Raw genomic sequence first — 23,568 nt, forward strand, 5'->3', positions numbered from 1 at the left:
TGGGCAACAAGATAGAGAAAAAAAATAAGAGAGAAAAGACAATTTATGTTTATTTAATCTGTTTAATCAATAAAAAAATTACAAATTACAAATTTATATTTATTTTTTTTTCTCTCTTTGCTCATCTTCATTACTCTCTCTGTCTCTCCCATGTTTGATCTCTCCTCATCCCATTCTCTCATTCTTTCTCCAGTTCTTCCTCTAACCAAGAGAGAAAGCAAGAAAACACTTCAATGAAGAGAAAATTTTTTTTTTGAAACCATGACATTAGGAAAAGATGAAAATGCCATTAATCCCTTAACCCATTCCGCCCACCACAACTGCACTTGACATTTTTCTCAAGGATGAAAGAGACGGTGAACTAACAAGTTCCAAACTGTTAAGGGATTTTAAATTTTCAAAGAATAAACACCGCCAAGCTTAAGCTATAAAACCCCAATCCCAGTTCTTAGTTTCACCGCTCAAACCTCTGCAAAACTCTTTGTTTAATCATTTTTTTATATCCTGAAACAAGCACGATTCGGTGATGGCCTCTTACAAGAGTTTCATCATAGCTTTCTTCATTGCTTTGTCATTCTCAAGCTTTGAGGCTGCGCTAGCAGCTTGCCGTCGTCTTCAACAGCTACCATCTTCGCCTCAAATCCCGACTCTGCCTACAGCAACACTGCCACCATTGCCATCTCTGCCAACCCTGCCACAGCCTGCAATTCCAACGTTGCCCACAACACAACCATCTTTGCCTAAGCCCGGATCTCTACTTCCACTTCCTAGCTTGCCAACCATGCCTACTGCTCCAAAGGTTACCCGGCCTCCCTTGCCTAGGATGCCCTCAATCCCCACAATTCCCTCTATCCCATTCCTTGCCCCACCTCCAGCTACCAAATGCCCTTGATTTTTTTTGAAAAGCATAAAAAAAAAAAAACCCTTGATTTGTTCTGTCATCATCAATACCCACGTTCCATAGTGGAAGCCATTTATTTAGTACTATTTTATTTCTTCATTTTGTAATTTGTATTATTGGGAATTATCATTTGTTTCGGTTTATTTGTATAACGACATAATTATATTTTTTTTTTTATAATTGAGAGAGGAAGGATTTAAATTTTATTCTTAAAGTAGTGGATTATGCACCAACTAATAAGTTAAATGTTCGAGTGCGATATAATTATATTTTGAATCTTAAATGATTGTGTGTTTTTAACTTTCAATTTTAAACATTTAAAATTTATCACATTGTTAATCTTAAGTCAATACACAGATGGATTCGCTAATGAAAATTTAACATAAACATAACAATACATACGTGTCAGAAACATTGCATGCCACATGGTTATTTTTGTCTTATATAGTAATTACCAAAAGTAATTTGCATTAAAAATAGAAGACAAAAAGAAAATGAAAATTTATATTTTAAAAAATAAACTAAAAGTGATTAAATAAAATTCATGTCTGGCCAAAAAAAAAAAAAAAATCCAGCACTAATTCTTCTCACACCCTTGCGCTTCGTCTTACCAACAACAAGAGAATCTAGAACCACAAACATTATGCTCAGCAGTCCAGACACACCATGGTGGAGGTGGAGCCAGAGCCATCCACCTCGTCACCGACCTTGAAGAGGAGGATCTGCCACTCCATAAAGCGAAGGACAACGACGATTAGACTTGCTTGATGGCATTTTGAAGTTGACGAAGCAAATTTGTGTTTGGGTTATGTAGAGCGGTTCTTTTGTCATAGGAAGAAAGGCAGTGTTGCAACCAAATAAAAAGAATGTATATATAGGGAGGCGGAAGCAAATTGTAGTCTCCTGAAGCATTGATTACTGTGGTTGGGGTTGATGGAACAAAGTGTAGAGAATAGAAAAATGATGAAACAAGGTGAAGAATTAGACGACAGCATGCTAAGTAGGAGAGAATTTGAGAGGGAGAGAGTAAGTTCAAAGTTGCTTATTATACAAATGTGTAAAAAAGAGAAATTGTAGACCCTCTATTTTGTCTGGAGTAATTTATTTAAAATTTAAAAAATAATTTAGATTAAGTCATTATTGATTACTCTAATTTCCAGTTCAAAGCTTTTTAGACTTTATTCTATTTGGATCTTAATTGTGTTGATTATGGACTTAATGGGCTAATAAAGTCTTGGGTTTGTGGTCCAAATTGCAAATTAGCGTATAGTTTGTTGATTGGGAAAAAAAACATTTGAAAAATTTGACTTGCTGTTAATTTTCCCCATTTTCTCCCAGTTAAATTCAGAAATTTAAAAATTAAAATTCTACTGTGGTAGAACTTTTAACATGTGTATAATATCAACTGAAACTGAGCTTCCATGCCTTGGGCACTCCGGTTTGCCATCTAGTAACGGCCAAGGACCAAAACCAGAAAAGGAGACAACTCCATCATTAAGTCATGCAGTTATATAAAGCTAAACTAGTATTAAAAAAAATGAACTCAGACGTTATTAGTATACAATTCTTTTGTTATTTAACTTATCTAAACCACGATGCAGATGGGAAGTTGAACTAACAATGAGACGCTTTCCACAAATCGACCTTGCATCATCTGCCAATTCACCACGTCCCTTGTATATAAATACCCACAAACATAGCTTCTTCTTGCATCCAAGTACGCAGTCCAAGCTCCTTCTCCCGACACCAAGTCCCAAACTCAAATCATGGCTTATAACCAGATCCCATCCTTTGTTCTACTAACGTTGTTGGTTAATGCTTTGTTATCATTGAGTGGGCATACGTTCTCAGCAGAGGCACGGAATCTGCAAGAAACAACATTATCCAAGCCCGAGCTTCCGAAGCCTGAATTGCCTACGTTGCCCAAGCCCGAGCTGCCACCGTTACCCGAGATCCCAACCTTGCCAAAACCTGATTTCCCAACTCTGCCAGAACCAGAAGTGCCTAAAATGCCCGAACTGCCTCCCCTGCCACATATCCCTGACTTGCCTCAACCCACATTGCCTACCATCCATAGCCTGCCCAAGGACCTTCCCATCCCCTTCTTTTCTCCACCTCACTCCACCACTAGCCCTTGAGCTTTGATACGCTCCTTTATGCAACTGTGTACTTCATAGTAATAAACCTCTCACTCTCATGGTGTTTGGTGTTCGATAAAGTCTGATGTAACATGGAATGCTGTTGTAGATGATGGTTTTGTGAATTTGTGTGAGTGGATGATACATGTAATATTATCAGCTTATATATGTAATGCCTAGAACTGCGAGGAGTGTTATGCGCCTATGTATGCGTGATGAGGGTCCTCTATATGATGCTGTTTCAGCTTAATTGATCAATGATAGGATAGGATAAATATATAGCTTCAATTATACCCCTTTCTTTTGCCCAAAATCTTGCTTCCATCTTTCTATACTGATACTCCCTTCGATTTCTTAAGACAAAAATCACAAAAAAATATGAGCTTAACTGTGCCAAGTAGATGAGAAATGAAAAACACATAGCACACAACTAGTTAGGACCAATCTTGCACAACACTGGAAATATGGACCCGCATGATAAAAAACAGGGATTTAAGAAAACCACACTTCGCAGGAGCTGTGCAATAAATTAACGAGATTGATTAGGCCTATCCTCCTTGTCTTTAATTATTGATTAAATGTTCAATTTGAGATCAAAATTTTTGGTTTTGGTGAATTTAGGGTTAAATGTTTAAATTGTAACAATTAAAGATCAAACATTTTTAGTTTTTACGATTAAGATTTAAGATGAGAAGTGTCTGACACGTATAGGACACACATGATGTGGACGTTGACTTAGAAAGATAAGATACGAAAGAGTAATTTTATCAAAAAGTTTTTTCTATTAAGATAAAATAGTTCAAATTATAGTGACATGTAACAATTTTTTTATTATAATGTGTAATAACTAAATTTTCAACATAACATGTTATAACTAAATTTTTAATATAATGTGTAACAACTACATTTTTCAACATGACGTGAAATAATTAAATTTTCAGTATAGTATGTAACAACTAAACTTTTCAATATAATGTGTAACAATTAAATTTTCAACATGACATGTAATAACTACATTTTCAACGTTATTTTTTGTTATGTATGATGGATGCTCCATCTACTTGTCAACTTAATCTTTAATTGTAAAAAATAAAAAATATTTAACTCTTAATTGTTACAATTGAAATATTTAACCTTTAATTAAAAAAATCTAAATATTTAATTCCATTTTAAACATTTATCCTTAATTATTCGACTTGGTAAGCATGTTTTCATCAAAATCCTGAATGGAAAAATCCAAATCAAGTACTCCAGCGGCTAGTATTTTATTGCAAATACAATTGATCATTACACCGTGTAAGATTTAACGGGTTCCGTAGCCTTCCTACATCGAAATGATACGTGTAGACCATCTGTCTTTTTACAAGTTAACATATAAAACAAATTCTTTAAGATGTTAGACATCATTATTAATAAATCATTAAGACTCTAGCTATGCATGTAGAAAATCTCGTGAATGAATATATTATCGTTATTGTAATTTTCTAAGGCACAGAAAATGATTTCAATGGGATTTAATATAATATGTTCATTTCAAAGGGCACTGAGAATGTTCTCGTCAATACCATCAAAAGCTTCGGGAAGCAAGCCGAGATGCAATTTGTGGACTTGATTATGTGGGCTGGTTTTTTTGGGTCTCTTCTTCTGCTTAGTATAGATTGGATTTATGGATAAGAAAAGGTCATTTTCTTTCCTTTCACTACTAGTTTGATTGAAGAACAGAGAAAGGTACCTCCGTTAATAATAGTTTATATACTAAATTTAAATTTTATTAAGAATAGTTACTTGAGAAAGATTTCAAGATTAATAAGGAAATAGATAAAATTAATATTAGTCAATAATTAATTTAATAAAAAAATAAATACAAAATTAATTGATATTTTAATTTAATAAAAATATCATTATTTAAAAATAAACTAGTTATTTAATAAATTGTTAAATATGTATTATATCATTTACTATTTGCACTTTTGCAATTCGGCTTTATATATAGTCAATGATTAATGATAATGATAAACTTTATTTGTTTATCCAAGAAAAAGAAGTAGTCATTTTAGTAATTTGGTTTATATTGCACAAATTAGAAGTGATATTGGTGCCCATCCCAATTTAAGGAAAGTTCATGTAAGTTATTACAAAATAAAATATAGCTTCTCAACAACTTCGATCAACCAAAAGTCCCTTAGAACAAGTTTGTTCTTTGTTAAACAAAGAGGAACCTGAAGGTGCTAGTTCATCTCATCAACCGAACGTGCATGCATTGTAATGCAGTTCCCACTCTACATTGCTGTTGTGGAGTAACTTTAATGACTTCCCAAAGTACTCGATATCGGACAACCAACCTACCAATCAGAACCCATACTAAAGTTTTAACTCAAGAGGAACATTGGACTCAGTCAATATTTGATATACGTGTGTGATCACTTTGGTGACTGTAGTATCTGCATACACCTACTACATTTGACAATATCTCGGTAGAAGATGGATTAGGAGTTAAGCTAACAAGATATAGAAAATAGGCTTCCACTTTTTCCCAACCATATATGACATCCTTAACCCAAACTCACCAACTGGACAGGCCAAAGCCATATGCATTGCTGTTATATAAGCCCCCAATCAGGTATAGTTTTCCTCACCCCCAACCAAAAGAAATTTCTCTTGTTTCAATTCTCAAAAGGAACATCAGAAATGGCTTCTTTCAATTACTTCTTCCTGACCTTTTTCCTGGCTTTGTCATTTGCAAGCATGGACGTTGGCCTAGCCGCCCGTCATCTTCTGCAATTGCCTCCAATGCCAACTTTGCCAAGAACTGGACTGCCACCATTGTCATCAATTCCAAATCTGCCACAGCCAACAATACCAACATTGCCAACTACTCAACCATCTCTACCAAGGCCTGTCGCGCTACCTCCGCTTCCTAGCATGCCTACCTTGCCCACTTTGCCTACCATACCAAGGGCCACTATGCCTCCGCTACCAAGCATGCCCTCAATCCCCACAATCCCAACTGCAATTCCCTCTCTTCCATTCCTCTCCCCACCACCCGCTCCTTCCAGTCCATGAGAATTCCTTTTCTGTCTCTTCACAGAAAAGGTCTGGACTCAGGGTACTGGATTGGCTTTCATGCGTTATGGTCGTAGCATATAGCTAGTTATACGTTTGGTTTCTCTATATACGGAGATCGTAGAGGCTTTCAGCCGTTTGTGTCTGTTGATTTTCATTTTGAGTAGTGTGTGTTCTTTCTTCACCACTTATTTATATATACAAAATGGGAGTTTATTTCCCATTATTTGGTGTACTTTGATACGTGATTACTTATTATGGGATTATTTATTTATGTTCTGTTCCAGTTTCTTCTTTTCTCTTGCCACGCCTTCCTCTGACAGTATGACTCCTTTTTGTTACTCCCCTTTTGATATCCCCAACCCTGTTTCTAAAAAAGAAATTAACCATTATTAACAGCTGTCAGTTGACAAGTTTAGCAGGGATAAGATAAATATAGGTAAGGTAATGGAGAGATCAGAGACGGGACCTATATAGAGCTTGATGCCTGAGCTTAAAATATAATACAGAATCGTACATTAGATTATATGAACGGAGGGCGGAAGGAATTTGCGAGGCCAATGGTAAAACAACTAACGATGGTACAAGATTTAATTACTTGGAAAAGCTACTTCCCTACTTCGAACAATGCATTATCTAGGAAACTATAGTAAAGAGCATCAGCTTTTGATGAATTCTATGATATATATATATATATATATATATATATGTATGTATATGTATATATACTCAGCCAACACTTGATTGATGCATCAAAAACGATACACAAAGTAGACTAGAGTCTGCAAGTCATGCGAACCAGAAAATCAACTGAAGTAAAAACCCCATACATTAATTATACCAAGAATCTCTCCTAATCAAACTATTACCCTCATCAAAACAGGATCATCACGAGCATATAAAACCCATAAAGCATTAAACAGAAGTAAGACAAACAAGGCGCCAAAATCAGGTGCCATTCCTCAAAGAATCGTAGAACACTCAGGGTCTAGGAGATACTTTAGCACATTATTGTCAGCAGGTCTTAATCTAATCTGGACAATAGTTTGTAGAAAATTAATCCGAAGAAACCACTCCTGATATTAATTAATGCTGCTTGTTTAATTCTTGATCCTTAACAAATACTCTTGCGTTTCTGTAAAATTTATTTCGATGTTTACTCTTACATGCTAAAACTAGAAAGTCTGGCTCTAGGAAATGCTTTTGAGTGTATCCAAAAACATTGCAGAGTGATGCAGGAACAATCAGAAAACCAGAGACATTTTTTTGCTCTTGTAAAGGATTTCTTCAGCTTTACATGCATGATATGATGCATATTAAGCAAAGATATATTCGAAATCACGATGAGAGTTCCATGGTTAATGACCTACTAATTCGTTCTCCAATGAATCCCATCCCAAAGGCATGAAAAGAAAAATGAGAACTGGCTTTGTAGTTCCAACTTTGTTTGATTGTTTGCAGCCCAATGCCAATCGCAGATTCAAAGGCCCAACAACCCTGAGATCCTGTTAGACAACCCACCAGTTAAGGGAAACTTTCGTAACCTGGGCTGTTTGGCCGAGTTCAAAATATTTGACATATTTGATATAAGTGGGCTGACATCAGTACTTTAGATAGCTTATCTGCCAACGACAACTCCATTTGACCAAGTTTACATCCAACGTCAATGAGAAGATGAACTAACAACACATTTAAAATTACTAGCCTTTTTCTTTTCCAATTTATTTATGGTCAACTATCACCACCTGAGGGTCGATGCTCCCTGCTGCCAGGCTATATAAACCCTACGCCAGGCCTTGCTTTCCTCACTCAAACTACTAACAGAATACTTCTTTCCTCTTTTTTTTTTTAAATAAAAAAGCAAGCTGCTTATTTTCAAATCTCTCGAATGGCCTCTTTCAATTGCTTTATTTTAGCGTTCTTCATGGCTTTGTCATTTTCAAGCATCAATGTTGGCCAAGCTGCTCGCCATCTTCTCCAGCTGCCACCTTTGCCACCAATGCCGACTTTGCCTGGTGCAACATTGCCACCGTTGCCATCAATTCCAAATCTCCCACAGCCGACTATCCCTACATTGCCGACTACTCTACCATCTCTACCCAAGCCTGGCACTCTACCTCCACTGCCTACCATCCCCACAGCGCCAAAAGTCGCCCTGCCACCTCTGCCTAGCTTGCCTTTAGTCCCCACTGTACCAACTACCATTCCATCCGTCCCATTCTTCTCCCCACCACCTGCAAAAACTAGCCCTTGAAGTTGTCCAGTTTGTGCTCCTTGAAACCACCATTTGGACCATGTGCGTCTGCTCTGGTGTGGTCTAGGCCTTTTTGAACATTGTTCTTGTATTACCAGGCAAACATAGTGGCTTTAATTTTAGCCCTTTGATGGTGCTTCTTTTTTTTTCATTTTATTGTTTGGCCTTTTCCACAATACTTGTCTTTGCAAACACTGGGAGTTTGCTGTATTGGTGTACTGTACGATCAGAAATCACTTTATGAATTATGATTCTGTGTGTCCTTATTGTAAGAGTTTATTGATGTTTGTCATCTACTTTTATTGTTTTCTTCTTGCAATCCTCCAAAGTATGACCAAGATATGGGGTTGCAAGTTTGCAACTGCTAGAATGTACACCATTGCATTGCATTGCATGGCATAAAAAAAGGAGTAATTGAAGAGCATCTAAGGCAAGCCCAACCTATTTGGCCTATACAATCCCACAACTATTTCCGTTATTGGGTAATATTTGTAAATTGGTGGCAATGTATGCCCAACTTCGATCATAATAAGGTCCATTAGCATTGAATTTCTATTGGGTTTTTATTTTTAAACCTCTAAATCCTCAACAAGTTAAGCTTTATTTGGTTTAGGTTCTTATTATTATTTTTTTTGTTTACAAAATTAATATAAAGCAAAAGTAAAAAATAAAGATAAAAATAAACCATTGACCTTTAAAAGAATAATTTTTTTGGAAAGATAAATATGAATAATTTCATATCAAAAGGGAAGATCCCATTTACACAGAAGAGGAGGGGACCTGGCAATAAAATCAGCCCAGGATCCTACCTAGGGCTGGCTTACAAAAAATTGGCCAGCAACAACCTAACCTGTACAATATTGACAAACAGAAATAAAAAGGCAGGGCAAGGACCTTTAAAAGAATAATTAAGATGTACAATGACATTATAAGAGCTATAAACCTATTATAAAGTCCTAATAAACCATTGATCTTTACCTCATTATAGAGGAGATTGAATTACAATTCAATCTTAATCTAATCGACACATCATGATAGAGAAGTTGGTGCCTCAAAATGATCACACCTTTGTGCAACTTTGGAATAATTATCTTTGTTTTTTTCCACCTTCCTATTCAAATAGTAATTAAAATTTAGAACTTCAAATTTGAGTCTTAAGACTGAAAACGTGAGATAAGAAATGATTACTTGTCACTATGTAATGTAAGATTGTATATAACAAGAAAAAAAAATCCACTTCTCTTGAGTTCATGAGTAACACAATACCAGAGAAGTAATGAGGTGATTATAGCAATAAGAGCAATAATGAGACGCAGTTTATTGCAACTCCTAATTCATGAATAGAAATCCCCTACCCTTATTGTGCCCCATGCTTATTTTTATGCCAAGTGATCTATTTCTTTTATTAGATATTATAGCATTAATAAATGATGAAATAAGTTAAACAAAGGCTGTTCTATTTTTTGCATATCACTTATGCCGCTGTTAACACAACTTCTTAAAAATAAAATAAAATCCCTTGTTAGGTGTGTGCACATAGGTGAGAAAGGGAATTCTATTGATTACATAGTAATCATGAGTAAATCCATGAATACCAAAGAAGTAGGGCAGCCAACGGTAAAGAAAATCTTGCAAGGGATTTTATTAATGCTTTATCATCCAATAAAAGAGACAGAAGACTTGGCATAAAAACGGACATTGGGTATCAATGGGGGCACAATGAGTGTAGGGAATTTCTATTCTTCAAACATATGTACAGTCAATTTATATATTGTACAACAATTAGTAGGTGGGGTTTGCTTAAAGCACCACCTAATTTAAGGCAAAACCAAGGTTCGTTGGGTGCATTAATTCACCACTCTAGGATTAGCAAAAAGCAATAGTTAAATAGTTAATTTATGGTTCAAGATGGTTGGACATAATTAATGAGTAAGAAAGCTTGTGATCTCACTGAGGTGGCTTTTAGACTAAAATTAGATAACGGACCAATTCGATCAACTAGGTGTTGGATATCCTAATTCCATTGAATCACTATTTGTAATTCATGTATATTAAACTTATTTAGCACAGAACCAACAAATGTAGTTTTTGTCAGTGAAAGATGGATGAAAAGGTAAGCTAACCACGAGAATAGAAGAAAAAGGGTCCTTCAAGGTTTTCGAATGGCTATAAATACCCAAGACCAGCCTTGGTTTTCCCCATGCAAAACCCCAACTCAATTCCTCATTCTGATCAGTACTCCATTAATCTTACCTCAACCTTCGCTTACTGCAAAATGGCCTCTCCCAACTTTTTCAGTTTAGCTTTCTTCATTGCAATATTCTCATTTTCAAGCATGGATGTTAGCCTTGCAGCTCGGCGTCTTCAGCAATTGCCACCTGTGCCTCCTATGCCAACTTTGCCACCACTGCCCGCACTTCCAACCTGGCCGACTACTCAACCATCTTTGCCTAACCCTGCCACGTTTCCGCCACTCCCTAGCTTGCCCAACTTGCCTAATGCCCCAAAGGTAACTCTGCCTCCATTACCAAGCCTGCCTTTCATCCCCACAATCCCGACTGCAATTCCCTCTTTTCCTTTCCTGTCTCCACCTCCCACCCCCTATAGCCCTTGAGTTCGACCATTTCATGTTCTGTAGTTTGAAGAAGTTTGTGCTACTATGCGTGCAGTTTGATTCCTACTATAGTACGGTTCATGTTTTGTTCATAAGAAAGGACTGTCCTTACATTCTCTACTTTAGGCTTTCTTGTTGGTAAAGGGTGTTGCTTTTAAGTTATTTTCCAAAATAAAGAAAACCCAATTAAGGCCAATTTGATTGTAGTGTTTGCTCTTTTTTTTTTATGTATTTTCATTTATAGCAACGCGTGGAGTTTCTTCCTTATCCTATTACATTCTTTGTTGTGTTTTTTTTTTACCTTCTAAGGATTCTATTTAAGGATGAGTAAAAATGGATTAGATTGATTGACCTGATCGACTAAATAAAATTCAAGTAAAACAATTTGGTCCAATTGAAATTTTGGTTCAAAAATTTTAGTTTTATCAATTTATTTGGTCAATTTTTAGGTAACAAAAATTTCAAACCAAATCGACCAAAAACCCGAACTTAAGATTAGATATATGTGTGTGTTTTTTTTAAAGATAAAAATATATATATTTGTTAATGTTGAATGTTATAATTTATGTATGTTTAATATTTTTTTGTTTAAGTTGATTTGTATTAATTTATTTATGTTTATATTATTTGTATATTTTATAATTATAGATAAAATTTATAAATTTCAATATTATAATTTACAAAAGACTAAAGTAACAGAATTTTTGTTCTTTTGGTCCATAACCAAAGTGACCAAACAATTGTAGTCTTTGGTTGGTTCGGTTCTATTAATTCGATCAAATTTTTCAAAAAATTTCAATCCATTTGCTTTTCTGTCTATGACAGACAGAATCAATGATTTGCTCACCCATAATTCCAACAACTTAAACAAACAAAAAGAAAATGGTAAAATACATTGACCTCTCTAACTTTTAATCGTAATTCTACGTAGGTCTATTAGTTTTTAAAATAGACAATTTGCTCTAAAAAAATATTTTCTGTTGGACACAAAAGCCCAGTCATTAGTCCACCATTAATATTTTTGTTAGTTTGATGGTATAATAATATTGAAAAGATAATTTTATTCATCATTAATTTTAAAAATTATCACATTATATAAACTATAATTTTTTATTTTTTATTTTTTTTATTAAAAAAAGCCTATCCCCTTCCCAGCTAAAGCATCAGATTTGGCTTTGGTCGAGGAGTGCAGATCCGACTCTGGCCAAATCTCCCTCCCTTTGTTGGGTGCTCCTTGGGAGGACTATTCATCTGTGCTTCCCAAGGAGCACAGATCCAATGCTCCCTGGAAAACACCGATCTTGGTGGTCTGGTGCTCCCAAAGAAATCCAATCCAATCTGAGTCAGATCTAGCCATGGGGTGGCTGGTCAGGATAGGGATTATTATCAATCGACCTAAAAAAAGAAAAAAACATTTTAGATGTTTCAATTTAAATATTAACGTTGTTTGGTTATTTGGATCGGAATGTCCAATTTGTAAATTAATAGATTTATATGTAATTATAATTAAAAATTAAAAATGATAGAGTATTTTACCCAAAAGAAATATAATAACGGTAAGAAAAATTTAAACAGAGTAGAGTAAATCTTCCTATAACAACTACATGGAATAAGTAGGTCAATAGATGGGAATGTTAATTTATTTATCAATCAAAAAAAGTTTCTCACTAAAAAAATTAAATAAAAGCTTTTAATAAGCCGAATCTTATCCTGTTAGTAACCATTGATTTGTACTTCAATGATTCATTTTAACATGTTAAAAAATTTACAACATGTTTGATTAGGGGAATGAAATAACCACCCCCCTCTATTCTTAATCCTTCTTTAATAGTTAATACCAAGGTCCCCTAGTATTGGCTGTTCCAAGGAGTAATAAATAGAGTAAAAACATTGATGAACAAAAATATCCTTTATTAATTTAAAGAATTTTCTATTATATAAAATATAATTTATTTATTTTTTACAATTTTTTTCTCTCTCTACTCAACTACCTCTCTCCTTCTCTTACTAAATTAAAATGAATTTAAAATTTAAAATGAAAAAAGAAAAAGTTAAAATGAATTTATAATAAAAAGGTTTAAGTTTTAATTTTAAATTATAAAAAGTTAATATTCTAAACTTAAAAATTAAATTAAAATTTTAATTAAAATTTTTTTATATTCTAATATTTTAAAAATAAAGAATAAAATAATAAATTTAATGTTTTTATTATAAATATTTTAACTTAAAAATTAAAAATTATAATAAATAGTATTTTTGTCATTTAGCACTTAGTCCTGAGTTATTCCTAAAACTATTCTTACCAACCAAATATAAGAATAATTCACATAGTAATTTCTGTCTTAGTTCCATTCCCACTCTATTTCTTCCTGCAAACCAAACACGCCCTTAAATTATACAAGGAAGCAACATGTCATGATTTGGATGCACAAAAAAATTCTAAGAAACTAGTTAATCATAACATTTTAATTAGCAAAATACTGTATATATATATATATATATATATAATACAAGATATAAATTTATCGGATAAAATATGCTAACATAAAAACCTACATGGATAATTTATCTAACATCTAGAATAATGTCTAAAATTTACAATGTGCTTGTTGGGGGAATGAAATAGTCGTTCCCTTTAATAACTTGTTTGTTTCACAGGAATTGCTATTAATCGAAATGACCATTCCTAAAGAAACTTGCACAGCCATTACTAAGAGACCTTAGTAATAACTATTCCAAGTATAGGGAATAGGTTAAAAATTTTATTAGACAAAATTACCTTTAAATAAATTTAGAAATTACCATCATAACTTAAATTTTTTTCTCTTTATCCATCTTTTACCTCTTTCCTTTTCTCTCTGAAATCCTTCAACGAAAGACGATGGTGGCTCCATGATGTTTGTAGGAAACACTGATTGGCGTTCTCTCACCATATTCAATTGCAAGAAGTGTCGATCTAGTGCTCTTTAGCTAGTTCTAGTCACAGGAAATGCTGATACAATGCTCTAACAGCTAGATTCGACCACAAGAAGCTCCAAATTGACACTCCATTATGCCGACCACATCTTTGGTGGTCGGTCGGTGAGAAGAAAGAAAAAACAAAAAAATGAAAATACTAAAATGGAAAAACAAAAAAAAAAGCTAAAAATTAATACTTTATTTTTTAAAATTAAATTAAAATTTTAATTATAAAAAAATATTTAAAATTTTAATTATAAATTTTTAATATTTTAGAAATAAAATAATTAAATATTAGAATCAAAGATATTTTTGTCATTTAACACTTTATTCCTTAATTATTTTTGAAGTTATTCTTGCTAATCCAGTATTAGAATAAATCATAATAGCAATTCCTGTATTATTACATTCTAATGAACTAAATTTTATAATAATTATTTATCTCTTATTTTATTTTCGTGGAATAGTTATTTTATTCTTATTTTATTCTATTCTGTGAACCAAACATATCTTACTAAATAACTCTATTTAATCAATTACTCAGTTATCAAAATATTTCAAAAATTACATAAATTATTTATCAAAATATTTCAACCCGCCTATATACTTTATCCTAGTTTAAAAATAGACAAAAATCATCTCTCAACTCACTTTTCCAATAGAAAACCAAATTTTTATGCAAGAAAATGCTTAAAATTTTGCAAATTAACATATTCAAAATACAAGAGAAGATCAAAATTTTCCTAGATTACTATAAATTCAAAAGCATCAAATTTTATGTAGAAAAATGTCTAAAGTTATGCAAATTACCATAATCAAAATATAATAGAAGATCAAATCTTTTTAAATTATTTTAAATTCAAAATATTATATATATATATAATGCAAATTATCTTTCTTATCTTTCTTTTATAATATTTGAAATTTAAATATGTTGTATCAATGAAATACGCAAAACCTCAACAAATAAAATAGGAAAAAAAATGTTAACTTTATCAAAGCTTAATGTCGTCAACTTAATAAGTTTTAATTCTTTATAAAGGATAAAAGCCATTGTCAAGTCAAATTTCTATCTCCATTAAAAGAAAATCAACTTTTGCATTTAAATAAAATTTTTAAATTCTTTTTTTTCTTTTTTTTTTAGCAAATATTTAAGATTTGGCTTTATGAATTGATGTTGCCTAAAGTCACAAATACCATTATTTAAAGATAACACATTCAAGCTTTAAGGGCAGTCTTGAAACATTTCTTTTCCATACATTTCTCTTTTTTTCTCTCCTCGCATATATTTCATACAATACTTTTTTAATTATAATTTTAGAATTATTAATTATCTATATTAAAAATTAATAATTTATGATGTCCCATGTATCGCAAAGGAATCAAAGCTAGTGAGTATATATTTTAACAATTGACATGATGTCCACCATGGATTTGCATTTGATTCACTGCTTGAGGCTTAAAACAACTCTGGAACCATACTAAGGAGTATTTGTGAGGCAAAATGTACATGCAGCTTACATTAAATTATGGAATGGCATTATTTTGGCCAAAAAATTCATGAAATGGTTACAGACTAGTATGGAATTGAATATATAGCTGCTCCATTTTTCAATCAAAAGTACCTAATCACAAGAAAGAAACATTCTTCAACCCTTCATTTGCGCCAATGTAGCTTCTCCTGGAAAGCAGCTGCAGCCAACTAGTATTTGCATAAATTATTAATCCTGATGCTGCAAAGATTACTGGACACGAATGGCTGTCATTGTGGCTTCTGAAATGGTTTTGAACTGAGATTAGATTACCCACCAATTAGATCAAGTAAGTTTGATATCCTAATTCGATTAAATTACTTATTATAATGTGTAGTTATTTAACTCTTATAGCCAACCACAAAAAGCAGTCAACCAACAAATGTTCTATTTGTCAATGAAAATGGTGAGAAAGTGAACTAACTAGGAGAACAAATTTAAAAAAGAAAAAAAATATAAGGTGTACTTCAAGATTTTCTTAATTAACAATTCATGCTGCTCTTCCTATATATACCTCAAGACTAGCCCCCTGTTTTCCCCATTCAATACTTAGTTAAACTCCTCAACTAAACATTATTGTCTTACCACATACAGCCCACCTGGTTCAATTCTTGTAAGGTCTTGAACTTTGCTTGCAGCAAAATGGCCTCTTCAAAATGTTTCCTTTTGGCTTTCTTCATTGCATTGTCATTTTCGAACGTCGAGGTTAGCCTGGCAGCTCGAAAGCTTCAGCAATTGCCACCTTTGACTCCAATACCAACTCTGCCTGGAGCAGGACTGCCATCATTCCCTTCTATCCCCAGTCTGCCACAGCCCACACTTCCAACCTTGCCAACTACTCAACCATCTTTGCCAAATCTTGGAACACTTCCTCCACTTCCTAGCTTGGCAAACTTGCCTTCTGTCCCAAAGGTGACTCTGCCTCCATTGCCAAGCATGCCTTCAATCCCCACAATCCCAACCACGATTCCCTCTATTCCTTTCTTGTCCCCACCTCCCGCACCCTCTAGCCCATGAGTTTGTTCATTTCACATCCAGCATTGAATAAAGTTTGTACCCATATATACGAATGGTTTGATTTGATATACAGTTGCATGTCTCTCTGATTTATAGTTTTATACTTGTTTTCTTGTATCTTGGGAGGTGTGGTTTTAAGGATTTCTTCTTTTTCCATGTGGTTTAATGTGAAAGTAGTGTCAGTGTGGGGGTTTTCTTCTATTAATGGCAGTGCTTGAGTTACTCCTGTATTAAATAAAATGTAGTTCGGATTATGTTCTTCTCTCTCCTTTTAATTTCCGTAATCCTCTTGAATGACATGTTTGTGTCCTTATAGTTATGGTATATTACACATGTTTTTGACATCGGACTGCATTTTATACGAGAATAGTAAAGAAAAGATCATTTGGAGAGGGAAAATGTTTATTGGTTAACATAAAAATCTACCCGGTTGGAGAAACACCATTGGAAACAGTGGAAAAATGATTCCCCGGCTCTGTGCAATATGACCCTTTTTAAAACATAACTGATCCAAATTGATATGAATATCTTTTTTTGAAACTCAAAATATTGATATGAAGTTAATACCATGGCTTCTAGTTCTTGATAATAGTCAGCTGCAACTGCAAGCATAAAAAAAGGTGTGAACTGACAATGTTTATTTGAAGACTTATATGCCTGGCTCAGTTCTCAGTTGTGAATCAACAGAGCCAGAGACAGGGAAAAAAAAAAACTATACCCTTAAACCACCCCGTCTTTATTTCACATTGTTTGTAAAAATTACCGATTCAAAGTTGCAGATCAGTTTAAGGTTTCAATTACGAGATAGTTAATGTGTAGTAACCTAGTAAGTAGTAAAAGATAATCGAAAACGAGTAAAACTAATTGTAAAAACAGGAATCAATGTAATGTTTAGGCAAGGATGATGCCAGTGTCAAGTACATGGTGAGTTGAGACATGTAGTTCCACACCATTCCCGTACTGATTCAACATGTTCTGAAAGATGCTTTAACAACGTTCCAGTAGTTCAACTAAATTCGGATTGGTCCAGTTAAAGTTGGATCGGTTCAAGTAATGTTGTTCATAAAAGCATTGTCCCATAGATTAATGTCTGGAGACCTCATAACCACCATCGCTGATCATGCTTGTGAGATTCGTGGCAGCTATGCATGGATGATCCTAGTTTCTATTAATGTCGATTGTTTGATCATGGTAATTAAGACACATCGAAAAAGACATCCAACCATATATTGCAACATATTAATGCAAAAGCAAAGTGGCAGTTGACCTCAACATTGCAAAAGGAAAATGTTACACATCGCTGAATCTAACCAACTACCTACGTTAACCTAAAGAAGTTAATACAACAATATTTCAAGCTATTAAAAACTTCAGTAAATGAGGAAACCGCTTCACTTTCTTCGTTCGACTCAACTTTTGTCGAAGAATTACTGGCCATTCATGGAAGCAAACTCACCAAACTCAGAGGCCAACTTCTTTCATTTAACTCGCTTAACACTTTCTAACAACTATAAAAACCCAATCTGGTTCCTTAGCTACTCACTTCAAGGCCATCTTGCTTTCATTTGATTAATATCCACATATCTAAGTCACTCTCCTTTTATAAGAATCCCTTTTGAGTCCAGTGATGGCCAATTCCCATATCCTTATTTTAGCTTTCTTTATCGCATTGTCTTTTTCAGGCATCGACGTAGCTCTAGGGGCTCGGCGACTTTTGCAGGGAACATCACCAGAATTTCCTAATTTGCCTCCCTTTCGTGGCTTCCAGTTTCCTCCATATAACGGACCCTACCCGGAGTACAGGTTGCCTGCAATTCCAGGAAATGTTCCCCCAGGCTTTCCCTCGTTTCCATTCTTCTCTGCTCCACCAGCTTTACCCAACAATACCCCTTGAATTAAAAACGCTATCCATATATAAGAATAATTAGCAGCTGATGCAGGTGGTAAGCTATTAGTATTGAGTACTGAACTACTGATGCGTGCAGTTAGTTTATAGTAACTAAATAAAATTGTTGAAAGGTGTAGGCCTCTCAGTGGATTGGTTCCTTCAATTCTGGTTTCCTTTTTCTGATATCTCTGGTGGAAGCTTTGGCTGCTCTTTTGCTTGCTAGGATCAAATACAGGAGACCAGGATTACTGTATTGTCTAGTTAATTCTCTTAGCAACGTATTAACATGGCCCTGTTTCTACTCTCTTTGTAGCTCCATATGTACGGGAATGAGAATCCAAATGCTTGTACGTTTTTATATTGTGTTTATTTTATTATTTACATCTTCTGTTAATGAATTGTTAATCTTGGCAAGAGTAATTGATTGTTATTCCACTTTTTTAAAGTAAACAAAAAAAAAAGAACATATAAAAAACCAAAGCAATATTCTGCTCATAATAGTAGTACAACTTTTTCTTCCTTTTAACCAACTTATATTATTATTATTAGTATTAGTATTATGGCTAATGGAAAGTTTTTCCATTATTCGGCCATTACCGCACAACGAGTAACCCGGATAATTGCTGTGTCTTTGTAATTTGAAGAGGTGAAGTTACAGTCAAATGTATGAAATTTGAATGAAGGCGTAGGACATTATAGGCAGTGGCCGTTACGTCCAAATGTCGATAATTGGCCGAATAAGTTAAAGGATGGGATAAGGTTATCTGATGCTGGTACGCTCTCTAATTTCTCTGGGTCAAGGGACAACGCACATGTCTGCCTAGCAACTAAATTTTGCCCGCACCGACAGGCGAAGATTCACTTTTACCGGACGCATGTCAATGGCTACCCAATCCTTTCACCTCTGTCCTTTGCTTCTGCCATTGAATTTCCAGTCCAGTCCTTGGGGTTTGGCTACATTTCATTATTTTCAAGTCTGTTGTTTAGCAATCAAAGAGTGACATTATTGGCCAAACAATTAATGAGTGCACCCAGTTTTTCTGTGTCTAAAACGGTTGACTGCTGCTTACTTTCTTGCCAACACAGTCAAATTTTATTCATCAAATTTCTCGAATGAAGGAAGATTTGTTTAATCCGCTCGAATCATGATATCATATTTTATGCCTGCCATTCAGGAGTGGACCGGACAATGAAGCATCCGGGATTAGAAAAAGAAAAGAAAAGACTAGGGAAAACATGTGATCTTATTCTAGTACCAAACAATTTTTAGATATGGAGAACACTTGAAATCTCATAAAGAAGAAGAAAAGACTACTTAATTCTTTGCAGTTTTGCACAGTGCATCTTCATTCTTATAAAACAAAAAAGAAACACCAAAAGGATTTGACAATCAACAGCAACACCTAGGTAAAGAAATAATAACACCAAAGGCATACACGTCATCAAGCCAGACTACTAAGCAATAAAATGCTTTTATTTGGAGAAATCACATGTAGACTCCCCCACATGGACTCTAAACACGAAAACCATAGGACACATTATAGAATAAACATCACCAAGAAAGATAGAGCATGGGGGATATATGCCTGCCTTATTTCTCAATCCCACCATTGATGTACTGCAACTCCCTCATCCCTCAGCCTTCCGTACAGAGCTAAGCATTCCCAATAAGCCCTCTTGCTCTTCTTCTTTTTCTTATTCTTCTTCCCTCCATCTTGCCATTGGTTGTCGCACTCCAAAAACAGTTCATCCACCAAACTGATTGCCCTCCTCGCTATCATCTCTTCCACCGCATCTGCTTCTGCCTTCATGACAACATACTCTTCTTCTCTTGCATTTTTCATCAACCAATCCGAAACATCAATTCGAGGACTCACTCTTCTTCCCTCTCCTCCAGACAATCCCATTTCCAAACTGTAAAACTCAAATTCTTGATTCCTCTTTGGATAATTTTTATCAAACCATTTCATCACAACATTCTTATCCTCAGAAGACCCCACGTTAATGAAAACTCGACGGGGATAGTGCTCAAGAGAATCCCCTAACAAATCAGGAAGAAAATTCATTTTCCTCAAGTACGCATGTGATTTAGCCAAAGCTCTTCTAGGTGGCTCAAACAAAACATCTTCTAAACCTTTCAATGCCGCTTTCCTAGCCTCCAATGTCAGCTGACAAAGCCTTCGCTTTGCTGAAGAATCCAACAAATGGTTGTTTGAACCAAGTTTCCTCATTGCCAAGATGGTTGAACTATATTTCTTAAGATACACAATTCTATAGTCTGACTGCTTTTGATAATAGCTTGAGATGTCATCACCCAATTGCATAGCAATAACACCACCAATCTTCACAACACGATCAACAAACTTGGAATCCAGAGAGCCAAACACGAACACAAAATCAAACCCCTCATCTGGTAAGGAACTTTGTCGTTCCAAATCAGGTTCCACCACCAAATCAATCTCATTATCGTTCACGAACATGGAACCTCCATCAGCCACGCCTTGGATGGCAGAGTTCAAAATAAGAGCTTTATCGCCTTTTCTAATGAGACCCTCGTCAGCAAAATCTTGCCAAAGCAAATTCCAGTACTCCAAATTGATAGAACCAGAATTTTGGTGATAATCGATGGTATTAAAAACCGAACCTGAAGGTCCCGTTAGAACGGACCTAATCCAAGGCAATGTGACAATCACCGTCGCTAAAAACAGCGAGCGTGACAAAACAAGCAGGAACCTTAGATCCGGAAGCTTAATAACCAAAAGGGTATCAGCGTTTAATGAAATTCTATGACTTTGGGGTCGATACCCACCTCCCATTTCCATGTCAAATGACCGGATCTGTATTTGGAACGAAGTCAAAAGAGCTTAATTCCGCTAATTTCGCCAAATTCGGCTAAAGGGTGCCTCTGATGGCCAAAGGTCGCTGGAAAAAACCAAGAGATTGGTGAAAGGAGAAAAAAAGAGACAAAAACCAAAACAGCGGAGACAGGACGGTTTTTTAGCGAGTGCAAAACCTAGCAGCGGTGTGGTTGCCACCCACAAGAGCAACACGTGTGGTTCGACTTCTGCACCAGAGGAGAAACAATGACCTAAGCCTCTCTGTCTCCATGGTTATTCTACTTGTGGAATCCCCTCTTCTCTCCCTCTGCTGGTATATGTGTGTTTTCTTCTCTCTTTACCAATATCAGATCAGATCAATGCAGGTTCCGAATGACCCAGACATACGTTTTGTTATCATGGATCCTCTGAAACCCAACCAACCCGAACCAAAATTGAGAGAAGAACTTATGTCCAGGAGGAACAGGGATGAGGGAGAGAGAAAGAAGAGAAGTGTTTTTCTCTTTGGTTTTGTGTGCGGTGGAGAAAGACAGAGATGCTTATATACAGGGGAAAAGTAAATTACACGTAAAAAGGAATATCTGGATTGATGATTTGTGAGTCATCCTCTCTTTAGACCCTAATTTTTGCTTAATTATTAATGTTGGTTTTCATTCCGTGTGGGAGCACTAGCGTTGTTGGCTTTTTTTTTTCACTCTTTTTAGACAGTGTTTGTTTTTCTAGGCATTTGCAACTCTACCGGGGTCTAAAATTTTCTCTTTAATTAGATGGATAAATGTTTTTGTCAATAATTTTGTAGACAAATACGACAAATTTATATAAACACAAATACGATATGGATTTAATTGAGTTTAGATTTAAGATAATCATTTTTTTATATTAAAGTAACATTTGGTATAAAAAAAGTGAAAACGTAGTTCTTGTAATGTGTCTAATTAAATTATGTTATAGTATTTATTTTATAACAAATAATGTAAGATTACAATGCTATTACATTATAATCAATGAATGTAATGTAATTGCATTCAAAGGTAGCATTTGGTATGAGGAAAGTGAGAGTATATTTCTTATAATGTGTTTAGTTAAATTACATTACAATGTTTGTTTTACAATAAAGTACTGTAATGTAAAATTGCAATACAATCATATTACAGCTAATTGATGTAATGTGATTACAGTCTAAAATTAATACAATCATATTACATTACACTTTACAATGCTATTAAAGATATTTTTACCTTTTAACTTTAGTTCTTTATTAAAAATATTTTGTAAAGTTATAATTAAAATAAAAAATATTAAAATAAAATATATAATATAAGAATTAGAAATTAAAATCAAATAAAATATATGAAATTTAAATTTATATAATATAGGTAAAAGAAATTAAAATAAAATATATAAATATAAAAAATTATATTAAAAAATAAAAATAAAATATATAAGATTATAACAAGAAATGAAAATAAAATATATGACATTAAAAATATATTTAAGAGATGATACTATATAAAAATTAATAATAAAAAATATAAGTATATTAAACTTGCATTTTAATAAATAGGGGTAATTTTAAAAATTAACATTACATTCTCAATAAAGTACTTGTAAACCAAGCGCTACAATGTTATTTTCTCTGCATTTTAATCATTATTTTGCTTATATATCAAATACTGTAATGTTATTTTTTCTACAATCACATTATTTATAATTACATTACCTATAATCACATTACATTATAAAATACCAAACGTCACTCAAAATCAATGCAATTAGATTGCATTTGCACTTTACAATGTTATTAAAAATATTTTTAATCTTCAATTTTGTTACTTTATTAAAGGTATTTTGCAATGTTATAATTTTTTTGTATATAGATTTTGAGAGATGTCTGTTTGTTACTCTAAATAGCCATTCTTTGTTAGATGGTGGATGGTAACGATCAATAAAATTTATATTATTTTTTAAAAAAATTAAAATAAAATAGATAATATAAAAAATTATATTAAAAAATAAAAATATAAGATTATAATATGAAATAAAAATAAAATATATGATATTTAAGAGATAATATTATATAAAAATAACAAATTAATCATAAAAAAATATAAGTATATTAAACTTACATTTTAATAAATAAAAATAATTTTGAAAATTGACATTACATCTTAGCAAAGTACTTATAAAACAAATATTGTAATGTTATTTTTTCCTTCATTTTAATCATTTATTTGCTTATATACCAAACACTGTTATCTTCTTTGCATTCAGATTGATTGCAATCACAGTAATCACATTACATTGTACGATACTAAACATCACCTAATTGTATCAATTCAGTTAAAACACAAATAAATCATGTCTTA

The 23,568-nt window shown here is 33.7% G+C and overlaps 6 protein-coding genes across 6 annotated transcripts; 5 read left to right on the plus strand and 1 right to left on the minus strand.

Moving 5' to 3' along the window:
- The first annotated feature begins 526 nt into the window (after nucleotides 1–526).
- LOC18608220 (uncharacterized) lies at nucleotides 527–892 on the plus strand. The gene has a single exon (XM_007042801.2). The coding sequence runs from the start codon at nucleotides 527–529 to the stop codon at nucleotides 890–892; it is 366 nt and encodes a 121-aa protein (XP_007042863.2).
- Nucleotides 893–5,670: 4,778 nt separating this feature from the next.
- Nucleotides 5,671–6,388, plus strand: LOC148763966 (uncharacterized). The gene has a single exon (XM_088803640.1). The coding sequence runs from the start codon at nucleotides 5,728–5,730 to the stop codon at nucleotides 6,100–6,102; it is 375 nt and encodes a 124-aa protein (XP_088659766.1). The 5' UTR covers nucleotides 5,671–5,727; the 3' UTR covers nucleotides 6,103–6,388.
- Nucleotides 6,389–7,925: 1,537 nt separating this feature from the next.
- On the plus strand, nucleotides 7,926–8,675 carry LOC148763967 (uncharacterized). Its single transcript, XM_088803641.1, has one exon. It carries the CDS (start codon nucleotides 7,991–7,993, stop codon nucleotides 8,354–8,356), a length of 366 nt encoding a protein of 121 aa, XP_088659767.1. The 5' UTR covers nucleotides 7,926–7,990; the 3' UTR covers nucleotides 8,357–8,675.
- A 1,829-nt stretch (nucleotides 8,676–10,504) lies between these two features.
- On the plus strand, nucleotides 10,505–11,245 carry LOC148763968 (uncharacterized). Its single transcript, XM_088803639.1, has one exon. The coding sequence runs from the start codon at nucleotides 10,557–10,559 to the stop codon at nucleotides 10,968–10,970; it is 414 nt and encodes a 137-aa protein (XP_088659765.1). The 5' UTR covers nucleotides 10,505–10,556; the 3' UTR covers nucleotides 10,971–11,245.
- A 4,767-nt stretch (nucleotides 11,246–16,012) lies between these two features.
- On the plus strand, nucleotides 16,013–16,745 carry LOC18608225 (uncharacterized). Its single transcript, XM_007042806.3, has one exon. The coding sequence runs from the start codon at nucleotides 16,103–16,105 to the stop codon at nucleotides 16,475–16,477; it is 375 nt and encodes a 124-aa protein (XP_007042868.1). The 5' UTR covers nucleotides 16,013–16,102; the 3' UTR covers nucleotides 16,478–16,745.
- Nucleotides 16,746–19,684: 2,939 nt separating this feature from the next.
- On the minus strand, nucleotides 19,685–21,727 carry LOC18608227 (uncharacterized). The gene is made up of 2 exons (XM_018116145.2): nucleotides 21,379–21,727; nucleotides 19,685–21,287 (listed from the first exon to the last, which is right to left on the minus strand). Exon 2 carries the CDS (start codon nucleotides 21,185–21,187, stop codon nucleotides 19,964–19,966), a length of 1,224 nt encoding a protein of 407 aa, XP_017971634.1. The 5' UTR covers nucleotides 21,188–21,287; nucleotides 21,379–21,727; the 3' UTR covers nucleotides 19,685–19,963.
- Between the last annotated feature and the right edge of the window lie 1,841 nt (nucleotides 21,728–23,568).

This window comes from Theobroma cacao, chromosome 2, assembly GCF_053813885.1.
Source record: "Theobroma cacao isolate CCN51 chromosome 2, ASM5381388v1, whole genome shotgun sequence".
Taxonomy (NCBI): Eukaryota; Viridiplantae; Streptophyta; class Magnoliopsida; order Malvales; family Malvaceae; genus Theobroma; species Theobroma cacao.

Excerpts from the sequence above, each read along its gene's own strand:
- LOC18608220 (XM_007042801.2), top strand. The coding sequence starts at position 527 with ATGGCCTCTTACAAGAGTTTCATCATAGCTTTCTTCATTGCTTTGTCA.
- LOC148763966 (XM_088803640.1), top strand. The coding sequence starts at position 5,728 with ATGGCTTCTTTCAATTACTTCTTCCTGACCTTTTTCCTGGCTTTGTCA.
- LOC148763967 (XM_088803641.1), top strand. The coding sequence starts at position 7,991 with ATGGCCTCTTTCAATTGCTTTATTTTAGCGTTCTTCATGGCTTTGTCA.
- LOC148763968 (XM_088803639.1), top strand. The coding sequence starts at position 10,557 with ATGCAAAACCCCAACTCAATTCCTCATTCTGATCAGTACTCCATTAAT.
- LOC18608225 (XM_007042806.3), top strand. The coding sequence starts at position 16,103 with ATGGCCTCTTCAAAATGTTTCCTTTTGGCTTTCTTCATTGCATTGTCA.
- LOC18608227 (XM_018116145.2), bottom strand. The coding sequence starts at position 21,187 with ATGGAAATGGGAGGTGGGTATCGACCCCAAAGTCATAGAATTTCATTA.